The sequence below is a fragment of the Poromitra crassiceps genome (genome assembly GCF_964638095.1).
Source record: "Poromitra crassiceps genome assembly, chromosome: 14".
NCBI lineage: Eukaryota > Metazoa > Chordata > Actinopteri > Beryciformes > Melamphaidae > Poromitra > Poromitra crassiceps.
Genome location: NC_139633.1, coordinates 6,120,227 through 6,143,390, shown reverse-complemented (window position 1 = coordinate 6,143,390; position 23,164 = coordinate 6,120,227). Strand labels below are relative to the sequence as shown.

Sequence of the window (23,164 nt, the reverse complement as noted above, 5' to 3'; positions counted from 1 at the left end):
TTCCCTAAATCCAACTAGTCATCAAGTGTGTTCCCTAAATCCAACTAGTCATCAAGTGTGTTCCCTAAATCCAACTAGTCATCAAATGTGTTCCCTAAATCCAACTAGTCATCAAGTGTGTTCCCTAAATCCAACTAGTCATCAAGTGTGTTCCCTAAATCCAACTAGTCATCAAGTGTGTTCCCTAAATCCAACTAGTCATCAAATGTGTGTTCCCTAAATCCAACAGCTCATCAAGTGTGTTCCCTAAATCCAACTAGTCATCAAGTGTGTTCCCTAAATCCAACTAGTCATCAAGTGTGTTCCCTAAATCCAACTAGTCATCAAGTGTGTTCCCTAAATCCAACTAGTCATCAAGTGTGTTCCCTAAATCCAACGGCTCATCAAGTGTGTTCCCTAAATCCAACTAGTCATCAAGTGTGTTCCCTAAATCCAACTAGTCATCAAGTGTGTTCCCTAAATCCAACTAGTCATCAAGTGTGTTCCCTAAATCCAACGGCTCATCAAGTGTGTTCCCTAAATCCAACTAGTCATCAAGTGTGTTCCCTAAATCCAACTAGTCATCAAGTGTGTTCCCTAAATCCAACTAGTCATCAAGTGTGTTCCCTAAATCCAACTAGTCATCAAATGTGTGATCCCTAAATCCAACTAGTCATCAAGTGTGTTCCCTAAATCCAACTAGTCATCAAGTGTGTTCCCTAAATCCAACTAGTCATCAAGTGTGTTCCCTAAATCCAACTAGTCATCAAGTGTGTTCCCTAAATCCAACTAGTCATCAAATGTGTGATCCCTAAATCCAACTAGTCATCAAGTGTGTTCCCTAAATCCAACTAGTCATCAAATGTGTGATCCCTAAATCCAACTAGTCAAGTGTGTTCCCTAAATCCAACTAGTCATCAAATGTGTTCCCTAAATCCAACTAGTCATCAAGTGTGTTCCCTAAATCCAACTAGTCATCAAGTGTGTTCCCTAAATCCAACTAGTCATCAAGTGTGTTCCCTAAATCCAACTAGTCATCAAGTGTGTTCCCTAAATCCAACTAGTCATCAAATGTGTGATCCCTAAATCCAACTAGTCATCAAGTGTGTTCCCTAAATCCAACGGCTCATCAAGTGTGTGATCCCTAAATCCAACTAGTCATCAAATGTGTGTTCCCTAAATCCAACTAGTCATCAAGTGTGTTCCCTAAATCCAACTAGTCATCAAGTGTGTTCCCTAAATCCAACTAGTCATCAAGTGTGTTCCCTAAATCCAACTAGTCATCAAATGTGTGATCCCTAAATCCAACTAGTCATCAAATGTGTGTTCCCTAAATCCAACTAGTCATCAAGTGTGTTCCCTAAATCCAACTAGTCATCAAGTGTGTTCCCTAAATCCAACTAGTTATCAAGTGTGTTCCCTAAATCCAACTAGTCATCAAGTGTGTTCCCTAAATCCAACTAGTCATCAAGTGTGTTCCCTAAATCCAACTAGTCATCAAGTGTGTTCCCTAAATCCAACTACTCATCAAATGTGTGATCCCTAAATCCAACTAGTCATCAAGTGTGTTCCCTAAATCCAACTAGTCATCAAGTGTGTTCCCTAAATCCAACTAGTCATCAAGTGTGTTCCCTAAATCCAACTAGTCATCAAGTGTGTTCCCTAAATCCAACTAGTCATCAAGTGTGTTCCCTAAATCCAACTAGTCATCAAGTGTGTTCCCTAAATCCAACTAGTCATCAAGTGTGTTCCCTAAGTCCAACTAGTCATCAAATGTGTGATCCCTAAATCCAACTAGTCATCAAGTGTGTTCCCAAATGTGTGATCCATAAATCCAACTAGTCATCAAGTGTGTTCCCTAAATCCAACTAGTCATCAAGTGTGTTCCCTAAATCCAACTAGTCATCAAATGTGTGATCCCTAAATCCAACAAATGTGTGTTCCCTAAATCCAACAAATGTGTGTTCCCTAAATCCAACGAATGTGTGTTCCCTAAATCCAACAAATGTGTGATCCCTAAATCCAACAAATGTGTGATCCCTAAATCCAACAAATGTGTGATCCCTAAATCCAACTAGTCATCAAGTGTGTTCCCTAAATCCAACTAGTCATCAAGTGTGTTCCCTAAATCCAACTAGTCAGCAAGTGTGTTCCCTAAATCCAACTAGTCATCAAGTGTGTTCCCTAAATCCAACTAGTCATCAAGTGTGTTCCCTAAATCCAACTAGTCACCAAGTGTGTTCCCTAAATCCAACTAGTCATCAAGTGTGTTCCCTAAATCCAACTAGTCATCAAGTGTGTTCCCTAAATCCAACGGCTCATCAAGTGTGTGTTCCTTAAACTGACTAGTCATCAATTATTCCCCAAATTCAGCTAGTCGTCAAGTGCGTGTTCCCAAAATCCAATTAGTCACCAAAGTGTGTGTTACATAAATCCATCTTGTCAAGTGTGTGTTACATAAATCCATCTTGTCAAGTGCGTGTGCCTTGATGTCCCCAAATGTCTAAGCACCAGACTCCCTACTGCTCCGCTTATTTTGATGACTCAGGAAAAGGGTGAGTCTTCAAACAGCTGTCATCACTCATCATCACCAAAGCACAGCAGCTTTGGATTGAAGCGCGCGCGCGGGGGGGGGGGGGTGGCTTTAGGAATGGACACCTTTGCGTAATAAGTCATTTCGACATGACATCAGTTTATGGTCATTAGGAATAGTGTGAAAGGAGAGAGATGCTGTTTGCAGGATGTGACTCTGAGAGGAGAAGGCAGGTCAGTCTGGAGTGCTACTGTATGTGGAGTTTCATAACAGCCTGATTCAGACTGACTTGACCTGACTTCACTTCAAGAGAAAACATTTTTTTTATTTTTTTTTTAAATCAGCAAAACAAACAACAGAAAGAAAGATACACGTATATGCAGGTACTACATTTGATGTGGAGATGAGGTCAGGTGAGGTCAGTTTGTAAACTCTTGCATTGGGCACGACTGCATCAACGTAGCTCCGTCTCTCACTGTGGAATGTTTGGCTGTAGTCTCACACCAGACTTAGGCATGGCATGGTGACCGGACACTTAAGCCCTACCATACTTATGATACGCCTTAAACGGATACATGACATTGGAATTGTTCTCTTTTGCAATGGCAGTTAACCAAACACTGTATAAACAGTGTCATTGTCAGCATGGTTTTTCGCAAGGCAATGGGGCAGCAGCACCTTCAATGTTCAAGTTTCAATGATACATTCTAACAACAAGGCTAACAAGTCCAAAAGAGCTAAAGGACAGATGTAGAAACATTTATCCAAATAATGTGACTATAGAATAAACACCTGTAGTACCTGTAAAATGACAAAAAAAAAATCGAAATGTCAAGGTATCCCTTTAAGAGTTGATCATCTGAAGTCTAACCTTATTGCTGACCCCTGACCCCTGTCCTTTTGACTTTGCATTGGTTAATAGGGTGACACAGGAAGTATGGGAATTCCTGGAAGAATGGTGAGTGACTTGGTTTTGTGCACTAAGCGCACCATAGTAGTGAGTAGATCCCCTCGTCAGCCATTGGCTAAAAGCAAAGGGATTATTAGCATGTGGATTCTAAGGAAAGTGATGACTCCAGGGAAAGGGCACCAACGGACGGACAGGGTCAAATGCAGTTATGTCTCAATTCAACATTCTGCCATGCCCAATTGTAATTTCATTCATTTGAATGTTTGCAGGCCACATTTCTCAAAGCTCTGATTGATTGGAGAAAACATAATGATTCCATTATCCGCCGGTTTCATTTTCTGAATTCATATCCATATCATTATCGTCACGATCAACTTTCTTTGGACTGTCTTGAGGGAAGTATGGCAATGTATTATGACTCATGTTGCCATGTGGTTTTGACTCTGATGAAGACGCAGCAGGCGTCGAAACGTTAGTCATTGAATAAAGCAATTTTCCAGTGAATCGTGTGCTCCAGGATCCTCTTTGGTTTGTCCATTGAACTTTTGTCATGTTGCCATGTGTTAACATACCACGTAGCAAAATGAGTCATACATTTTTATACATTCCCAAGTCAAATTTCATAGTCTATACAGATGAGAAAGTTATTTCGTACTAACAAACCAAGGCGTTCCAATATTTTCCAACCAGATTTTTTTCTTGCCTCATTCAGTTTTTTTATTTGAGCCTTTTCTTCTTCTTCTTTTTTTGGATATGGCCATTTGAAACGCAACATATGGATAAAATATTACCTCTGCTCAGATGACTAGTTGAAATTTTTCACTCATATGACACTCTGATCTCGTCAAAGCCCTCGCCCAAAGTGTAGGCTTTTCACAGGCAGAGACCATTGCAGAGTACTCAATATTTAAAACTAATGCTTTTGCGGCCAATCAAATCCACACTAGACTCAATTCAGGTTAGGTCTTCCCAGAGCCATAGAGACATAAGAGTTGCATCATCTCCATTCTCTCCAATAGACTTTTTTCTTTTCTTTTTAGATCACAATAGTTCCCGGAAGTAAGGTTCTGGATTGAGCAGGGCTGTAGAGTTGCAGCAGAATGTGATGTACTTTGAAAGACATTTAAAGACTCAAATTGTATATTATCAGCTTTATTTTATGCATTCAAACACATACTTCCTGGAACTATTTCCCCGCACACACTAGAGCTATGTGAGTCACGTGACTATCAAGCATTTTGAACTTCCGTTGGTGCCACTCTCTCTCTTTAAATCACTCACTGGGTCTTCCCATAATAGACAACCAGTGTAGGCTATTGATCAGTTCTACAATTCTACAAAAAAGAAACAGAACAATTTCAAACAGCATAGAGCTATTTTCCTCAAGCACCATCTCAAAGTTGGGTTTTATCCCTCACTCCATAATGTGTTGCCTCTTCCAAGGTCTTAGAAGTGTTAGAAAAGTATATCTTGGTGCTACATTTAGCTCCACTTTCCTTAGTTTCCCTTTGCTTCCCTCAGCTAACATATAACTCCCCTTAGCTTTCACATACAGTACAGTAGATCTTCCCCTAGTTTACACACAGCTTCCTTTAGCTTACACAGAGCTTAAAAAATACAGGCCAGCACTCTAAATGTCCTTTGCAGTTTTTAATCAGCCTCTGGGACAGACAGCAGTACAACATAGCTTTCCTTTAGTTTACACGTAGCTTCCATTAAGTTTACACGTAACCTCCCTTTACACATAGCTCCCCTTAGTTTACACTTCCCCATATAGCTCCCCTTAGTTTACACTTCCCCATAGCTCCCCTTAGTTTACACTTCCCTTTACATGTACAGTACTGTAGCTCCCCTTAGTTTACACTTCCCTTTACACATAGCTCCCCTTAGTTTACACTTCCCCATAGCTCCCCTTAGTTTACACTTCCCTTTACATGTACAGTAGCTCCCCTTAGTTTACACTTCCCTTTACACATAGCTCCCCTTAGTTTACACTTCCCCATAGCTCCCCTTAGTTTACACTTCCCTTTACATGTACAGTAGCTCCCCTTAGTTTACACTTCCCTTTACACATAGCTCCCCTTAGCTTACACTTCCCCATAGCTCCCCTTAGTTTACACTTCCCTTTACATGTACAGTAGCTCCCCTTAGTTTACACTTCCCTTTACACGTAGCTCCCCTTAGATTACACTTCCCTTTACACGTAGCTCCCCTTAGCTTAGTTCCTCTTACTGTAGCTCCTTCACCACCAGCCCCCCCCCCCCCATTGACCAGTGCTGAGGATGCTGCATGCCTCTAGCCCTCTCCATGTCTCTAACACCGGTTCCTCTCTCTCTTGTCTCTCTCCCCTCCCTTCACACCTCTCTCTCTCTCTTGTCTCTCTCCCCTCCCTTCACACCTCTTTGCATGCGACTGTGTCTGCTGTGACTGATCCCAGGGCTTAAAAGGACACGCAGGGGAGAAGGTAAGTTTAGGAGGAACCATATTTGACGTTTTCTAAAATAGAGCACGGAAAAGGCAGGGTCAATATATGTTTGTGGTTTGGGGGCATTTCCATGACTTTGGTCAGTGTAGGCTACGGTCAACCCTGTAGGGTCGCACCGGTCCAGAGTAGGACGAGTAGGTCAAAGTGCACTGAAATATAAATAGGGTGTCACTTGAGACGCCGCAAAGAGCTGCTGACTTAGTGGGTGGCTGTGTTGTGGTTTGGAAGTGCAGACCTGTGCACTGTATAGTGTGTAGTGTACAGTACAGGTAGTATTTGATTTATATCAGGGACCTGGGTCTGTATTTTTAAAAGGGCGCGAGGGTCACATTCTGCAAACGGTTTCCCACCCTGGTTGGATTACCTGAGCTTCTTACACCATGAAACACAATAGTAAAGATTTGTCACATAAGAGTCTGAACGTTCTAATTTAAGACTCCCCGAAGAAAGTAGGCAGACATTTATGGAGACCACAGCAGAGTAGTAGTACGTACATGAGAAGATCCTTGAAGAGACCATAGCATGAGTGCAACGATATATAATGCGGAATATCTTTTGTTGCTGGTATTGTGCAACAGTTCCATCTTAATTCCCATCTCATGCCGCGTCGGATTGACCATAAATATGAGCTGCCAACTGGCAAAACCCATCATGTTAACCTCCTAGTTGGTCATTCCAAGTAGGATGTAGATGTTTTTATGTGCTTCTTCGACATCTCCCACTTGCCGTCAATTGCAGAAGTGTGTCAACATACAGAGACGGAAAACTGCAAATCCAGTGATGTCAGCAGTTTGACGACTTTTATTTGGCGTGATTGATTTTAAATGATGGTTGATTATTTCAGATATTCACATGATTCCACTCGAGTTAGACACATGAATGCTGTTGATTGATTGATATACTCATGATCCCAGAGGTTAAATTCATAGTATCACCAGCGCAAAACATGCAGTTACACTAAAAACAAACAAACAGGAAATAGAATACTAAAAAACATACAACCTGTACAGTATAAAAAACAACGATCACGTACGGTACAGTACGGTACAGTTTCATCAATTTAAACCCCTGTGGCGTTAAAATACCTCATGGCAGCGGGGATGAAGGACCTCCTACAATGCTCAGTACTGCACCTGGGCAGTACAAAGCGACGGCTAAAAGTGCTCCTCAGGCTTTTAAAACACCCGTGCAGAGGGTGACCCTCGTATCTCAGGAGGGTGCGTCGTTTTTCTTTGTACGCTGCTCTGAGACAATCTCCAAAGAGTCGGGGGAAGGGGGGGGGGGGTATACCCATGATGGAACCCGCTACCAAGTTCTACCGACAAGTTCTCGCCCTGTTCTCTCGCGTCTTCCGATATGATCTGAACTACACGGCAGAACCCCTCAATGTGTTTCCTTGTACCCCAAAGACATTGCGGAGACACACTGTGTGCTAACATGCCGTGTCAAGAATTGTGACTGTTGGATTTGCGACCGCTTCAATCCCGACTCACCACATTTTTGCAAAAGCGCCAAAGCGGTCGTTTCATCCCGTTCGATTGTCCGTATCGAGGCCAGAAACGGCAGAGTTGCTGTCATCGAAAACAGCGTGATTTGTGATGTGCGGGGCCAAATGTGCCACGGAAGGGGAAACATCACATTCCTCACTGTCACATATACCACAATAACAAATGAGTTTGTTAGCCAAGCGTCTTTAATACGGGCAGTCAGTCAGCCAAAACAAAAGCACTTTTCCTCTCTTGATCTATGGGTTGACTTGTGAGAAAACAGAAATCGTAATGTGACCACCACGATGCTAAGTGGAGAAGCAGACAATGTAATGGCGGCTTTTTGGAGCGCACAACAGATTCGCCTCCAAAATAATCCGATGGCTTCCTTTCTATGTCTAGGCACCGATTGTTTTGGAGCATACCGTATTATCGTAATCAGCATTTCTCCACACTGGCTAGTCTCTTCCAGTAGCTGCCAGGAGGGAGAAGATGAAGAAACACAGGGAGTTACACAGAGCAGACTTGGCTGTAGATCATCTCTTAAAAGGCAGCACCATCATCTCCAGCATAAGGACAGAGAGCCAGGGACAAACGGAAGACGGGAAGAGGAGCTTTTCCAGAGCGTTTTGCTCTCTTAACACTAATGGGTTCTGTGGGTTCTGTGGGTTTTGTGGGAGGGTGTTGGGGGCAAGTGATTGGCGAACAGAACCAGGCTTCGCGGGGGAAAAACCAGAACGACATGACGGATCAGTTACGCAAAAAAAAAAAAGAAGAAGCGTACTGGAACCACAGCAGATGGCCACTCTGCTCTTTATAGGCTAGAGAAGATTTCATTTTGGAGGAAATTAAATCTGCTCAGCTTTGTCGGCTTGCTATTTCACAGCACTTGGTTTTATGTGAGTCTATTTCTTTTGGGGGGTCCTGGTTTTAGTCGCGAGTCTGATTCTGCCCCGTTGCCTTCACCCCCTTAGAGCCAAAGTAATCTAATCTCTGTACAAGGTATCTGTAAATCTTCACTTGTCTAGTCTACTACACCTCTAGATGGCCAAGAGAGGAACAGTAAACTGCTTTAGCTGACAGCGACCACTCTTTTTCATGATTACCTTTCCCTCTTGGCCCCCTGTGTTACATCCACCATCAATCCATCAAACCAGGCGTGTGAAAACAAATACTTCCCCTCCCAAAGTAGGCATTTGTTCAGAAGCATTTAGAATCACCCTTGTCTTTGATGGATAGCTGGGACCATCAGACGTGTCCTTGTGGTAGGGTTTGCTTCAGGGACATAGAATCACCTTTGTCTTTGATGATAGCTGGGACCATCAGACGTGTCCTTGTGGTAGAGTTTGCTTCAGGGACATAGAATCACCTTTGTCTTTGATGATAGCTAGGACCATCAGATGTGTCCTTGTGGTAGGGTTTGCTTCAGGGACATATAATCACCTTTGTCTTTGATGATAGCTGGGACCATCAGATGTGTCCTTGTGGTAGGGTTTCCTTCAGGGACATAGAATCACCTTTGTCTTTGATGGATAGCTGGGACCATCAGGTGTGTCCTTGTGGTAGGGTTTCCTTCAGGGACATAGAATCACCTTTGTCTTTGAAGGATAGCTGGGACCATCAGGTGTGTCCTTGTGGTAGGGTTTCCTTCAGGGACATAGAATCACCTTTGTCTTTGATGGATAGTTGGGACCATCAGATGTGTCCTTGTGGATAGCTGGGACCATCAGATGTGTCCTTGTGGATACCTGGGACCATCAGACGTGTCCTTGTGGTAGGGTTTCCTTCAGGGACAGAGAAGCTAATTAGGGAAAGTGCTGGAAACCTGAGTTGGGGCCAGTCTGGCCTCACTGTTTTGTGGGATTGTGCTGGGGAGGGTCCAGGGGGCTACGCGGACCCCGGCTGTCACGGCGCAAATCACCCGTTTGGTGCCAAAGCCGGGGCCCAGAGGCTCTCCACTGTTTGCACAGCAGCAGCACCGCCGACCTTTTGAGTCACATTGTCGAATTATAAAGTACGGTCCTGAAATCAGATCCCTTCTGACTGGGATGAAAGTGATAGTAAATTTGAACGCTTACACTCCTATGCATGTTCACCCCAGTATACCATGATTGGCTGAAAGGAAGTGTTTATGTGTTGGAACGAGAAACACTGTATGTCTAACAGATGTTAATGGATGTATTTCCCCCGTCGCCCCTCCACCCGCTCGCCGTTTACACGTGGAAGAATGCATCAAAGTGTGCTGACTTTCTAGAATGAAGTCCGTCGAGGTGGCTAGGAATGCAAACAGTATCCCCCACTTGTTCTTGTCTCTTTGTCGTCTTCTCACTGTCTTTTTCTATCTGTCCTTAGGGAGCACCGGGGGAGCCGGGTCTGTCCATCATTGGACCAAGAGGACCTCCTGTAAGTGTCTTCACCTTCTCCCTACACCTAATAAACCCCCCATGTCTTATCTTTAAGCGCCGGCCCAGCTGGACCTGCAACCAAGCCTTTTTTTTATTAGCTACCATTTCAGTACACTTCTGCTTAACCCATTAGGGTCTTAGACACTAACGGCATGACTTCACAGTTCTGTTGATGGACAATTTGAGAGATCTGGAGAGATTTGTTTTTCCAGAGCTCATGGGGTATTGGGCTCACAAATGGCATTGCGATTGCCAAACTTTCCTTATTCTACCGCAACACAAATGATAGAATAATACGATGTAATTACAGATTGTGTGGAAATATCGGGGATTTGTTCAAAAGGCTGGAGCTGTGATTTGGCCATAAATTGCATCATTAGTCATGCCTGTTTCATCAGGAAGTGAAATGAGACACTCGATCTCGAGCCGACCCGGGGCGGTCGATGTAAGTTATCCAGACACCGCCAGGCCCTCGGTTTAAAATCCTGATCTTTGCAAGAGCATAATATCAGCTTCAATCTCTCGTTGATGCATCGCTCTCCTTTTCAAACACCACAAAGACACCGTGGCCACATGAGTTGCGTAATATCCCACCTTCTCAAGTATTTCTGGAGACACTTCTTTCCTCGTTGCACTTTTGTTCCAGTCCAGATCCCAGAGCAGTCAGTGTGATGATGGTATAGCCAGCGGTCTCGCCACTCAAGTGCAGCAGACATCTGTTTTTCAAATGGATGAATATTACAATATATACCTGTGTGTGTGTGTGCCCACTCTTCCTGGAAGGTAATAGCCATTCCTAATGAATAGCAGGCTGTGGAGGACGTGGAGCGCAGTAGGAGCCTCGGTCCTGAACATAGAGGGCCAGTCAGTCAGAAGCACTTACAAGATAGTTTACCACAGCAGGTGAGATGGACATGAGAGACTCGGGGTCGCGACCTTACGCCGGAACAAGGGAGTTAATTTAACAGAGAGGTGAGGAGAAAGAGGGAGGAAGTGACAGCTTAAGCTCGCCAAGTGCCTCGCCGGCTTCACCACCATCGCTTGGATGGATGAGTAAGGAGAGCTTTTTCCAATGCTAGCACAGTTTTCCACTACAGCTCGACTGTGGGATTACATCCAAACCATCATTTTCTGAGATTTTTGCACGTAAAAATGTATAAAGCATGGATATCGTATCCCGTATTTATATCTCTCAGACTTTGTAAGTCTTTAAATACAGCAAATTGGAAGGGAAATTATGTTTACCGGTACAATATGTGGAATGTGATTTTTTTTTTTTTTAAGCCATGCGCATTCCATGCCAGAGGCGTTATATCACTCTGCATTGTCAACGTTCCACATCCCTTGTAAGGCCTGTTGGAGATCATAAAACCATGTCCTACTGCTATTCAACACTGTTTTTCCAAAACAGACTATACCTCCCGGGGGAGAAAAAACATCCAGAGCTCCCAATAACGACCCCTGGTCCCAGACATACAATCTGCTTCATTAACCACGTTCACCTCTTCCTTGTAATTTTCTTTCTGTTTGTCTTTATTGCCCCAGTCACTCTTTTTTCCCCCCAGGATATTGAATGGCCTGTGCCCGTCCCAGAAGCAGGCTAGAATATCCACCGCTCAAACGCACCTCGTTTGCATCAGAGCTCGTCGGGCTAATTGTTATTGACATACGCTCGTTGAGCTCATTCACGCCCCCCCCCCCCCCCCCCCCCCCATACTATTCCATCTTTATTTGATTTGGAAAAGCGCGCCGGCCTTTGTCGCCATTCTCTTTTCCGCGTTATGTTTCGGCGTCTTATTTCCTCCCGTTTGGAACGGTCAGTTTTTCAGCCCTCCGAAAACTCGCACTAAAGTGACTCCCCGTAGTCTACCATATCACTTCCTCTGTCAAAGCCAATTACAGCACTGACCCAATGCCTTGCCTGCAGGGGGAGGGACGGTGGTGGGGGTGGGGGGGGGTGCAGGGAATTGCACCTTCTTACACTGACCTCCTTTCAGCAGATTTCCACGTCAATCTTCCAGAAGTACAAAGTGAAAAAAAACACTGTGTTTCTGTTTCTGTTTCTCTTTAGGGACAGCCAGGAACAAGAGGATTCCCAGGCTTTCCAGTAAGTCTGTAATAACACTGCAAATGTCGCTCAGTTAGCCAAGGTTTCAGCGGGTCGTAATAAGCGAATGCCTGCTCAGAGTAACTAATATGTCTAGGCCTCAAAATTAAGAAAAGAATCCCTGAAAATGTCTGAGCAAGAGTCACGTTATTACCACAGAATGTTTCTTTTTCTTCTCTTTTTTACTTCTTGAAAATCAACACAGAGCAGTAGCTGCAAATTATTATAGTCAGTCATAATCATTACGTGATGTAATGGGGCCTCTGGCAGCCATATTGGAGCTACTTAGCTGTTGTGCAACAAGAGAACAGCCACTTTGATTTCTACTACTTGGCCGTCTCAACTGAATTGAATGCAGACACTCTTACATTCTGTGCTGTTTTTGACTGGGAAATCACCAATTCATCACTGATACGTTGATTTTGCATTTGATTTGCACACTAACTACAGTAATGATGTAGTAGTAATTAGTATTATACAGTAGTGGCTAGTAGTCCCATGTTAATTAACGTCGGTAGCTTTGCTAAATCAGCTAACTATACTGTAACAAAGTCAAAGAGCAACCGTTTGTTCAGGTTAACTGCAGCTGACTCTTCTCAAGCGACAACTCTGTTTTGGCTAAAGTCAACTACATTTGGAAACAAATCTAACTGATCTGTAACCTATAACAATACTGAATTGACCTACACCCACAGCACTCTCTCATTCTCTAGCTTGGTTGTTATACATTTAGATATGATGTGTGTACAGCAAAGTCTCCAATTAACCTCCATAATGGGGCCAGACAGGGTTGCTAGAAGATTTTGGTGACTGTGATTGTGATTCTCTACACTCAACTTTTAATGTCTGTTTTTCTTCTTTTATCTTAGGGTCCAATTGGGTTGGATGGCAAGCCTGTGAGTACCCCCCCCCCCCCCCAGTTCCCGACAAAATGTGAAATAATTGAGTAATTGAGCACCTTTTAGTGTCCAGAACCCGGCACCTTTACGATGATAATGAGCATAATTAAGCTAAGAATGATTATGGTCATTATTGTAATAAAATCTCTATTAGTGTCATTGCTGTTATTATAGGAGCGGAGTTAAACATGTTATTGATATTTCTACGACGTTTTTCCAAGGAAATCAAGTCCAGGTATCTGTTTAGATCGATTGGATTGTTTGACCACCTGCACTCACTCTGTTATGTCCACACAGGGACAGCACGGCCTGAAAGGAGACATGGTAAGCAGAAGCACGCCTCGTACACAGCACAGTTATGCCACCTGCACAAGTACAACACATATTTCAGCCTATAATCAATTATATATGATAACAGGGTGGGAATTACACGGAGGCCATGGCCTCTGTTGCCCCTCCCTCTGGCCGTGATGCCCTGAGATCTCTAAGGCCACCTTGGCAGTGCCCTGCTACCAGCCTGCTACTGTCAGTTGCTTTAAAAGCATCAGTGGTCTCAGTTTAATGTAGCCGTGCCCTATGCAAAGGATGTGTCATTGGCTCATTCTAACACACATTTCAGAAAAATCACTCTTCACCATGTCAACAGAGCAGTTGTCTTTGTGCCCTGGGCAAGTGGCCTTGTGCCCTAAAAGAAATTGTGATGACGAAGAAGGCCAGATGCCCTTGCCCCTAAAATGAAGAAATTGCCACCCAATATGATAATTAAAATGATATTTTGGGTGTAATTCATCCATGCACATAGTGGCATAAACAAACAAAGTAAAAAAAAAAAAAAAAAAAGGGAACCTGAACCTCGATTGGGTATCACGTTATCCAGTTGTTTATACCCTGAGTCGAGCCATACAAGGTTACTAGGAAAACACAGTAGACCTGATTGATGCAACACAGTAATGAGATGGCAGTGGGCTGTCTGTCTGTTGTACTGACAGGGAGAATGTCTGGCCATATTTAGTAGTCCGGGAGCTGTTACCCACACCCTGTTTAAAATGCTGACTCAACTGTCACCCGTGCAGAGTAGCGAGTTGCATCCGGCTGCTCACGGCAGCATTGCGTTTTGAAATTCGCCCCTCGTGGAGCAAGAAAAACAAAAAAGATGGATCCCCCTCTTCTGCGGGGGAAAAAGACGCCTCCTGCCCGACCGCAGAATTTGAATTACGCTTTAATTGACAAAACTCTCAGCGATTTTGGATCATCGCCCTTCTTGGACTTGTTTTTCCAACCTCAATAAAGATCCGCCTGTAAAAAGAGGAGACATCTCTCTGTTCTTCTTGGTTGATGATGCTGCTGCTGCGGCACGTTTGTCTAGCCTCGGTCAACTGCTCTGGCTTCTATCATGCCCGCCGGTGATTTGAGGAAGGTTGTTTTTTTGTGTGTGCCTCTGTTTGGAAACCATTACTCTTGGTCAGAGTCAGACTGGGGGGGAAGTCATCATGGCGGGGGTTTGTTTTTCGAGAGGGAGGGGGGCAGACTTGCGCCCGCTGTGTCCCCCGCTCCCAAGGAACTCCGCTGCCAGTACAAATGGCAAGACTTCCAGGAGGCCAAGTGGAGTTGGATATCGTTGCAATAATGTTTGAATGTTGATTAATAGCCCTGTAATACGCTCCTTTTTTCTTAGCCCCCTCTCTGACGAATGTCAGGGAGTATTGAAAAGGGCTTTGAGGGGCTCGTCTGGTAAATGTATAGAGGGATTCACAAAGCCACGTCGGAGCTGTGCTGCGCCTGTGTGGGGTCACCGGCGTGGGGTGCGCTGGATGTGTCCAACCGGGGCCTTCTTCTCCCTGACTCCATTAATCAAACGCTCGTTAAAGCGCTGACAGCTACTTAGACAGGCGCACCCCAGGGCCTGATGGGAAGTCAAACAGGCGCACCCCATGCGCCTGATGGGAAGTCAAACTGAGTGGCTGCATCCAGAACAAGTGATTAGAACAGACTCGTGCAGCAAGCCTAGTCACCACCTCCATGGAGTTCTGCACATCTTTTCTTGTTTTGATCATTTTCATTGGGGTGGAATTGATGTGGAATCATCTTCTGTATGTTATGTTGCACACGCATGCGTGAATCAAGACTGACTGCTTCGCTGTTTCTTGTCTTTCAGGGTCAGCGTGGTGCCAAAGGACTCCCAGTAAGTTTCTGAAGTCTTCTATCAGTGCTGAGAAGAACATGAATGCATGTGATTATTTTGACCACGCTACTGTATAACAGTGGTTCTTCTCAATGTGGGGGGTCTGGGGAGAAACAGGGGTGCCTGAGGGGGTTCCAGGGGTCCCCATGAGCCAACGGATGAATTGTTAAACTTCAGCATTATTTCGTTCTCAGATTTGGGTTGGGAAGACAAAACCTCATCAAATGGGGGTCTTTGGTCCAAATGTGTCCTAAACTAGGGGTCCTTCATATAAAAAAAGGTTGAGAATCACTGCTCTATATAACCACTCGCTTCCTGTCCTTGTTGTATTTTTAGGGGGAACCTGGTCCCAAAGGAGAGAAGGTGAGATACGGTATACAATAGTATTACAATTACGGCTATGAAAATGCTGTTTGATCAATTGGTCACATAGCGGATTTTAAAGCCAGTTTAATTTCTTGAGAATCAAAGTAGTTTTTCCACACATACCAGCCACTAAAGTTCTTTGCTTTGCCTCTGAGGTGCATGTGCATGGTGTGTGCAGTCAATAATGACATTTCAACCGCTCAACTCTGAGCGCCCCCCTGCTGGTTGAACGCCATTATTGACTGCCCGCCGTGCTCCCACAGCCGTACCACCACACCTGCACCTCAGAGGCAAAGCAAAGAAATGTAGTGACAGATCTGTAATAAAACTGACAACCTTACAGCAGTGTTAATTTCAAACCCTCATTACAAGTAATTACTGTACAAATATTATGTTCAGTCCTCATATTTCTAATCCACTGTTTCATGCTCTCCATAGGGTGTCTGTGGTGACTACACACACCGGGTAAGAAAATATTCCCCAGCAAATGATCGTGTTACCAAAAAGTATTTATTCATTAATGTTTATTCCACATTTTTGTAACGTTTAGAATCATACTTCAATGTTATACTATTATATTACCAGATAAATGTGTTTATAATTGTGCATTTTTTTGTCCTGTAGCACTGTTTGTAGAGGATGCCGAAATTTATATATAAGTGGTACTGTGCTGCCCTCTCTGGCAAACAGCGTATCTCTGACAGGTCCAGACATTATGTGCAGTTGAGTGTTGTGTAATAACGGAGTAGAGACGTGAAGCTGGAAGAGCAGGAGCTTGAAGCTGCGTCTACTCTAGACAGACAAATGACCCTGTGTGTGTGTGTGTGATGGGTAGCACATGCAGAGCCTCTCCGGGGTTTGGCTGTTTGAGAGAAAACAACGCAATTACCGGCCGCCTGCTGGAGCACACAGGCGCATGCGATAAGGTGATAAGGCCCTGTGTGTGGGGGTGCCAAGAATAAGAGTCTCCTGTGTAGTGGGGGATTTTTCAGATAGCTCAGTCCACTTCCAGCGTAATTCAACCTTCCAGTTATTAAAGGGCTTCTGTTAAGACGATCAAAGTTGGATGTTTTTTTTCTCTCTTTGTCATAAACCTTTGCTACCTCGTTACCTCGCATGCTGAAAGGGTTTTTTACGAGTTGTTACCGATAATGCATCGTGCATTATGCGATATAGATCTGTGGACGCTAAATGTTTGAGGCTACATAAACAGAGCGAGGAGTTCAGAGGAAGAGGGACCCAGGGACGATTTGGGGGGGGGGGGGGGGGGTTGATTTTAAAAAGTTGTCAGAACGTTCCCTCAGAGCATTGATACTCCACAGCATTTTACCCCCCCCCCCCCCCCCCCCCCCCCACAACCCAACATTGCTGTGTTGCTTGTTGGATTGTTTTCATGCATTTCTCGGTGCCCCCCGCCCCACCCGCAGCCCAGCCCTCTGTACGGGAGGTCCCGTACCAGTGGGGGTGGTTCCCGGCGCTCAACGTTCCTCAACATCCTACAGTGGGACCCAAGGGGGCTGTGAGGGGCGAGGGCGAGGGGTGCGAGTGAGGATGGGGGGGGGGGGGGGATCCAGTGAGACCAACAACTTTAACGTGTGTGTCGGCGTGATTACATTGATATATATGTGCGTCAGTCCGAAATAATCCCAGAGGTCAGAATTCACTTACACCAGTTTAAAAAAAGTGGTTCAGAGTCAAATCGAGACGTGATTTTCCAACTTCTCTGTAACACTCTAGATTAGGGGACACATATTAACATATTAATTAATTGCTTATTAGCATGCATATTAGTCATTCCAAACCATTTATTAGCACCTTATTCTGCACTATTCTCTTGTATAGCCCATTAATTGCGTTTGGCCCTCAACAGCCTCGTAATGAGTGCTTATACAGTTAATGGGCTATACTTTTAGAAGACAATTAGTGCAGAATAATAGTGTTCATAATTGGTTTGCAATGAATTAAGTAATTATTGAACCAATTCACTACCAATATGCATATTAATGAGCACCTTACGTGTTCCCTCATCTAAAGTGTTACCTCTCGTAGTTAGATCATTACTCATCCCTGTTAGCATCATGACTTGACCGCCCCCCTGGTGTGTAGGGCCTCTTTGTGCAGGACCTCCCTCTGAAAGCCCTGGCTGCCTTGCGCTCCAGTCAGGCTCTGGTGCTGAAGGTTTGTGGGTGCCCCCCCCCCCCCCCCAAAACACCCCCCATACCCTCAGCAGTGTGTCAAGGAGTCGTGCCGCAAAGAGAGCCAACGTGCCCAACCCTCTGCTCTCCACCCCCCCCCCCCACCCCCAAAATGTAATAAATAAATAAATAAATAAAATAAAATAAATGATAGCACAGAATGGCGCATTGTGTGGTGAAGAGGTTGTCAGGTCATTGGTTTGGGTCAACGGCCTTTCTATAGGCTCCTTTTTCTTCTTTTTAGAAGTGAATCATCTTAAAATATAGAATACAGCAATGCTTTAAAGGTACATTCAGTGATGTTTTTGGGTTACAATAAGTGTTAAATGGCTCTATATTCTGACAGCAATCACTGAAATAGAGTGTTTGGTCAGTAACTTGAAACCCCCAACCCCCCGCTGTCCTCTATCTCTCTCCTGTAGTCCTGCAGGCAGGGCGGACATATCTCCTGTCCTCTATCTCTCTCCTGTAGTCCTGCAGGCAGGGCGGACGTATCTCCTGTCCTCTATCTCTCTCCTGTAGTCCTGCAGGCAGGGTGGACATATCTCCTGTCCTCTATCTCTCTCCTGTAGTCCTGCAGGCAGGGTGGACATATCTCCTGTCCTCTCTCTCTCTCCTGTAGTCCTGCAGGCAGGGTGGACATATCTCCTGTCCTCTATCTCTCTCCTGTAGTCCTGCAGGCAGGGTGGACATATCTCCTGTCCTCTCTCTCTCTCCTGTAGTCCTGCAGGCAGGGCGGACATATCTCCTGTCCTCTATCTCTCTCCTGTAGTCCTGCAGGCAGGGTGGACATATCTCCTGTCCTCTCTCTCTCTCCTGTAGTCCTGCAGGCAGGGCGGACATATCTCCGCAACCGTAAGTCATATAAACTCACGGATGGCGGCGTTGGAATCGGGGTGAAAAAATACATAGTCCTTTATGTTCATCGCGATCTGACCTTCGGTTTCCCAGAAAATGTCAACTTTTCTCTGATTGGATGAAAAGTTGCCATTTCTGAGAAACGGACGGTCAGATCGCGATGCAAAAGAGACCTATATGTATTTTTTCACCCCGAATCCAATGCCCCCATCCCTGAGTCTCTACGAGTTACGGTTGCGGAGATATGTCCGCCCTGCCTGCAGGACTACAGGAGAGAGATAGAGGACAGGTGATATGTCCGCTCAGCCTGCAGGACTACAGGAGAGAGATAGAGGACAATGGGGGGTTGGGGGTTTCAAGTCATTGACCAAACACTCTATTTCAGTGATTGCTGTCACAATATAGAGACATTTAACACTTATTTTAACACAAAAACATTGCTGAATGTACCTTTAAAATATTTACTAAGGAATTTGGTTCCTTACTCCTAATTTTGCATTACTATCTGTTAACAATTTGAATCTCCTGAATTGTTACTGGTGTTGGCGCTACATGTCAGCATGTTAGTGGATGTGTGGTGGATAGCTGGAAATGGTGGTGGACAAAGCAGCATGTTTGCCTACTTTTAAGACGGTTTCCTCCCCTTTACTTATACCACATGCTGTATATATTTCCATAGAATAGATAGTGACAGATGATGTATTTATAATATACAGTCCATTATTTATTGTTAAGCATTATTGTTCAGTCAGAAACCGTCGATTGCCATTCAACTGTTATTTTACTGCATTTACAAAATTGATTTCAAGCTGGGGAGAAGAAAGGATAGAGAGAGTTTGAAGGCATTTGTTGGGAGATGCTCTTTGCTTTGACACAGTTATGGAAATATGTACCGTATGTAAAAAAGTAGGCAAGTTGCGTGCGGCCGGCTCTACTTTGTGTCAACGGGGGAATGTACAGTACAGTAGATATCACCCCCCTCGCTCTCTCTCTCTCTCTTAAACGTGTATCTGATCATGCTGGTCATCTCAACAGAAGCGGCGTATTGTACAGCCCTGTGTGGGACAGTTGGCCACAGTAAGTCAGTCTGGATGTGTCCTGTGCTGTACTCTCTTTGTGGCAAGACTTTGACGCCCATCTGATCTCTGCTCAGTTGCAATGTAGGGGCCCGGCTTGTTGCTGCTGTGGGAAGGTGTTGGTACCAAAACCCGGCCGAGCGCAGAACAAATCTGCACCAAGACGGCAGCGGGGCGCTTTGTTGATTTGCGAGCAACAGATACGTCCAGTATCTAGGGCCATGTTCAGACTAGGAGGCCAAATCTGATTTTAATGACCTATTAATGATTCTATCCAGATTGGTTTTATGAGTCTGGACGCTCCAAGTCTGATTTGTGTCACTTGTCCCAAACTATGGAGGACTGGACACACAGATCCGACTTGGAACACTTTCCCAAATCAGATGTGTGGCAGTGCGGACACACTCCCAAATCAGATTTTGGGAAACCAATCAAGATAATGATGATTAATGACTTTAGCAGCAAATCGGATTTGCCTGTAATGTGAACATGGCCTAAGAAATTTGCATGCTTTGGAAATAAGTAATTCGAGTGTCACGGTACATCGACGCTCCCCTTTAGCTGCCCACACACCTGGCCCCTACTTTGCAGTGCAGGTGCCTCTCTCTCTTGATTTCTTCGACCTTCTCTCCTCCACTTCTCTCCTCTGCCTTGCCATTTCCTTGCTTTTCACTTTCACGTTGTTCTCTTATTTCTCTCCCTCCTCCTCCGTACCTCCGCTCTTCTGGTTCTTCCCTGTTTCCTTTCCCCGCGGCCTCCTGGTGACCTTTGCACCCGTGACCTTTTTGCACCGCTGGCCACACCTGTGCTTTGTGACCCCGCCCCCCCCGGCCAGATGTTGCCCATCACCGTGCGCAACATGCCCTCAATAAGCCCTCTAATCCTAAAGCGCCTGAAGGTACAAATCTCTCACCTGCCCCCAGTTCCCCCCCCCCCCCCCACCTCCCTTTCTGCCTCAGTGGATGCCAACCGCCGTCGAACCATCGCCAAACCCTCCTTCTCCACTGTCACGCTGCATTTAACCTGCATTTTGCTTTGGCTGCATCTCGATGTGAAGTCATATTATAGGCCAACAGGTTTTTTTCTGTCCCTGAAGGCCTCACAAGAAAAACATGTCTACTGCTTCCAAGTCTAAACTGTGGACTTACTGCTTTTTTCTTTTCAACGATCACTTTTGTTGTTGTTGTATGAAACCACAAGTCTGTGCGCTTTAAGTGGCTGCTCCTTTTTAATATTACAATCAATGCAATGTGGGCGTGGCCAGTGGCCATCAAGTGAAAAATAATTAGATGATACAAATATTGTTCACATCATTATCCATTCATAGGCCATTAAGGTGAATGAAATGTCCAAAAAGTCTAAATCCTTTCGTTGCTGTGGGAAAGAAGCCACTGCTTTGAATCTATGAGGAGGGGGACACTCAAAGCATTGAAATAATCCAGCGTTTACAATCAGCACAACATCTTCATAACAATCAGAAATACACATGTAGCAACTGATCACGTCATAGCTGCTGTAATAATGTTATCATTGGTAAAAATGTCAATGTCCCTCTCTAAATGTGCTGAAAATGAATCAAAACTGTTAATTGATATTGATATTTTAGTAAAAAAAAAAAAAAAGGTTCTACCCCTTATAATGGAATAATTTCTGAATATAACCATGTATTATATTAACAGGAAAAACTATTCCAATATCAGTTTTCAGATCTTATTACATGAGCCCGCAAATTAGTACGTTGCCCGTTTTTTTGGAGACATCTGATGACATTTGGACGTTTTTACATTATCCAGTGGTTATCATGATCAGTTACTACTACAACACAGGATCAAAGTTTTTTCTGAAGGAGCCTAGGTGTGCTGCCATGCGGATCAGATCAGCTGGCAGCCTGGCACAGGTTGGCCCAGTTGGCATCCGCCCTCCATCTTGTTTGCCCCAGGTGTGCAGCCCGCTCTGTGCCGGGACAGAATACCTGGTTTGGATGTGGCCGAGTGACAACAAAGCTTATTATTAGACTATTGATGGTCAGATAGTCAGTGCCCTCAATTGACAATTGTCATGTTTATTGTAGAATAGCGATGGTAAGACAATTCAATTAATTGATTCTAACATGACATTTTGATTGGATTCTACACGTTTTTGTTATGTCCCATAGTCCAAATTATGTTTCAGAGGCTTTTCCCACCCCGACAAGAATACAATTGTGGGGGAATAAATAGTTGTTTCTTGTTATTGTTTTTGTGCTGGGCAATGTGAAATTTAAAGTTCACCGTTTGAAAATAATGGAAATATTGCTGTTAGTCTTCATAAACTCATATCAGTCAAACCATCAAAGGGAATACCTGACTACAGTAGGCTGGCTCTGCCTGCTAAAGGCGCTGTGTGTGGAACCAATCTGCTGCACAGTACAATATTGGAATGTGCTCATTTAACAGACATGCATCCAGGGACATAAATCATAGCTGGACACATTCGGTACTACAGAGTGGAGGGTGGGTGGGGGGGTCCATGATCAAATATAGATCCATGATCAAATATGGATCTAATGCGGATGGATATGTTCCGGATGATCTCAGAATAGACCCATTGGCAGATTTGGCAGCAGTCGCAGCAGGGCCTGAGCTACTGTAAATGTGTGTTCCCCTACAGTAACACGCTTATTACGCCGCGCGTTTGAGTCCCGGGCCAACGCTTTTGTGTTATGAACCTCTCTAAGTTGGACCACATGTGCAATTAAATCACTGCACCGTATAGCAGCAGATTACATGCCGTGCCAGGTAGAGTCGTTTCTTTTCTACAGAAATGACAATGAATATTTCCAGACTGAGGCGTGTGTTTTTTTTTTAAGAAGCTAGACATGATAAACCTACAGCCGTCATAATAGATCGTGACCCTTTGATGAGTTGCGAGAGACGAGTCGCAGAGATGAGAGAGAAACAAATGGAGCGATAGATTCAGGATGTGCTGCGGTGGAGGCCGACAGGTTTATTTCAGTTGAGGTGTATTTATTCTCTTCATATCCTGTGCTCGTTGTACGTTTCCTTTATTTGATTTTGTTTAGTCTTGGCGTTTGGGTTTTTTCGAGATGAGTTCCCGGGGCTCCAGACCAGCTGTCACTAGTGGACAGTCTTTCAGAACAACCACACAGAGAGATTAGTCGGCGGTGAGGTTATTTCAAAGAAGCTGCAGGAAAGATCACTGTCAAAATTACAGTTGTCTGTTCAAATGTAGATCTTAATAAATTATACAGTTCAGTACTGTAGATGACTCATACGTTATAGATATATACAACAGAGACGTTCAGTGACCGCAAAAGGCAACAAGCGTTTAGCTTTGAATGGTTACTGCTTTCGGATTAAAAACTATAATGTCCTCTGATAATTATGTGGGGAAAAGAGTGATTCATCAGGACATTCCACAAATCTGTTAAAAAGCCTTTATTCTATTTGGCTTAGTTCAAATTTGTACAGTGCTGTAAGTGAAAAAACCCTGCTCACAGTGCCACACTCTCCAAACCAAGGTACTCGGTGAAAAGAACCGGCGTTATAACTGCTTGTCTTGCTCCCTGGCTAACATTCCTCCCTGCAACCCCCCCCCCCCCCTCCGGTATGTGCGCTGCAGTGTGAGGTTGGTTGTCGTGGGCATGGCTGGCGTGGCGTGGTGGCGAGGCTCGGCATGGCAG

General features: G+C 44.5%; 1 protein-coding gene across 1 annotated transcript in view; it reads left to right on the top strand.

The window, feature by feature from the left end:
• The window catches only part of col13a1 (collagen, type XIII, alpha 1), a gene marked incomplete at its 3' end in the record, with an annotated part of 136,862 nt that overhangs the window by 73,218 nt on the left and 40,480 nt on the right, over positions 1-23,164 (top strand). Inside the window, exons 5-15 of the mRNA XM_083650822.1 lie at positions 3,435-3,470; positions 5,860-5,886; positions 9,747-9,797; positions 11,871-11,906; positions 12,776-12,802; positions 13,103-13,129; positions 14,961-14,987; positions 15,324-15,350; positions 15,792-15,818; positions 17,460-17,531; positions 20,318-20,380. Of these exons, the coding sequence (XP_083506948.1) occupies positions 3,435-3,470; positions 5,860-5,886; positions 9,747-9,797; positions 11,871-11,906; positions 12,776-12,802; positions 13,103-13,129; positions 14,961-14,987; positions 15,324-15,350; positions 15,792-15,818; positions 17,460-17,531; positions 20,318-20,380 (420 nt within the window). The remainder of the gene's footprint in view (positions 1-3,434; positions 3,471-5,859; positions 5,887-9,746; positions 9,798-11,870; positions 11,907-12,775; positions 12,803-13,102; positions 13,130-14,960; positions 14,988-15,323; positions 15,351-15,791; positions 15,819-17,459; positions 17,532-20,317; positions 20,381-23,164) is intronic.